Source organism: Apaloderma vittatum, unplaced genomic scaffold, assembly GCF_000703405.1.
Source record: "Apaloderma vittatum isolate BGI_N311 unplaced genomic scaffold, ASM70340v1 scaffold28857, whole genome shotgun sequence".
NCBI classification, from domain to species: Eukaryota; Metazoa; Chordata; class Aves; order Trogoniformes; family Trogonidae; genus Apaloderma; species Apaloderma vittatum.
This window is the reverse complement of record NW_009728312.1, coordinates 9,874-10,501: the sequence shown is the minus strand read 5'-3', so window position 1 is coordinate 10,501 and position 628 is coordinate 9,874. Positions and strand designations below refer to the sequence as shown.

Genomic DNA, 628 nt, shown 5'->3' with positions numbered 1-628 from the left:
CCCCCCCCGCCGCTGCCCCGCGTGGTCAGGAGCGCGCCCATGTGCACATCTGCTTTTGCAAAAAGTGTTTTATGCCTGTGCAAAGGTTTGATAGCATGCCCGGTGGTTTTGCTGGTGTCGATTCTTTGTAATGACGTGAGAACAGAAATACTTGGTAGCTCCAGACTGGAAGGAGCCTGAGGGTGCTCGACTGGCTGGTCTTTGTAGACTGTTGCCTCCGCCGTGTGGCGCAAGGGGACGCTAAGGGTGTGCTTGCTCCGCAGCGCTGAAGGACAGCCGGTTCCAGCTGGTGAACTTCTCCAACAGCGAGCTCCGAGTGTCCCTGACCAACGTCTCCGTTTCCGATGAAGGGAGGTACTTCTGCCAGCTCTACACCGACCCCCCCCAGGAGATCTACACCACAATTACAGTGCTCGGTAAGGACCCTGGAGGTACTTGCGGTGAACTTGGCAATCCCTGGAGGCCACGGCTCTCCAGTGCAAAGGCACAGCAAGGATCTGAGTGATGCTTGCTCTCCCACTGGAGCCCAGCCCAAAAGTAACAGCTGTAGAGAACGTCTTTCCATAATTATCTGATACGTGGAGGGAAAACAAAATAACGTGGATGCTTCGCAGCGTGGTAGGGCTGG

At 55.9% G+C, this 628-nt stretch overlaps 1 protein-coding gene across 1 annotated transcript in view; it reads left to right on the top strand.

The window, feature by feature from the left end:
* LOC104277417 (cell adhesion molecule 1-like) overlaps positions 1-628 on the top strand; it is a 9,986-nt gene that overhangs the window by 3,680 nt on the left and 5,678 nt on the right. Inside the window, exon 3 of the mRNA XM_009874042.1 lies at positions 264-416. Within this exon, the coding sequence (XP_009872344.1) occupies positions 264-416 (153 nt within the window). The remainder of the gene's footprint in view (positions 1-263; positions 417-628) is intronic.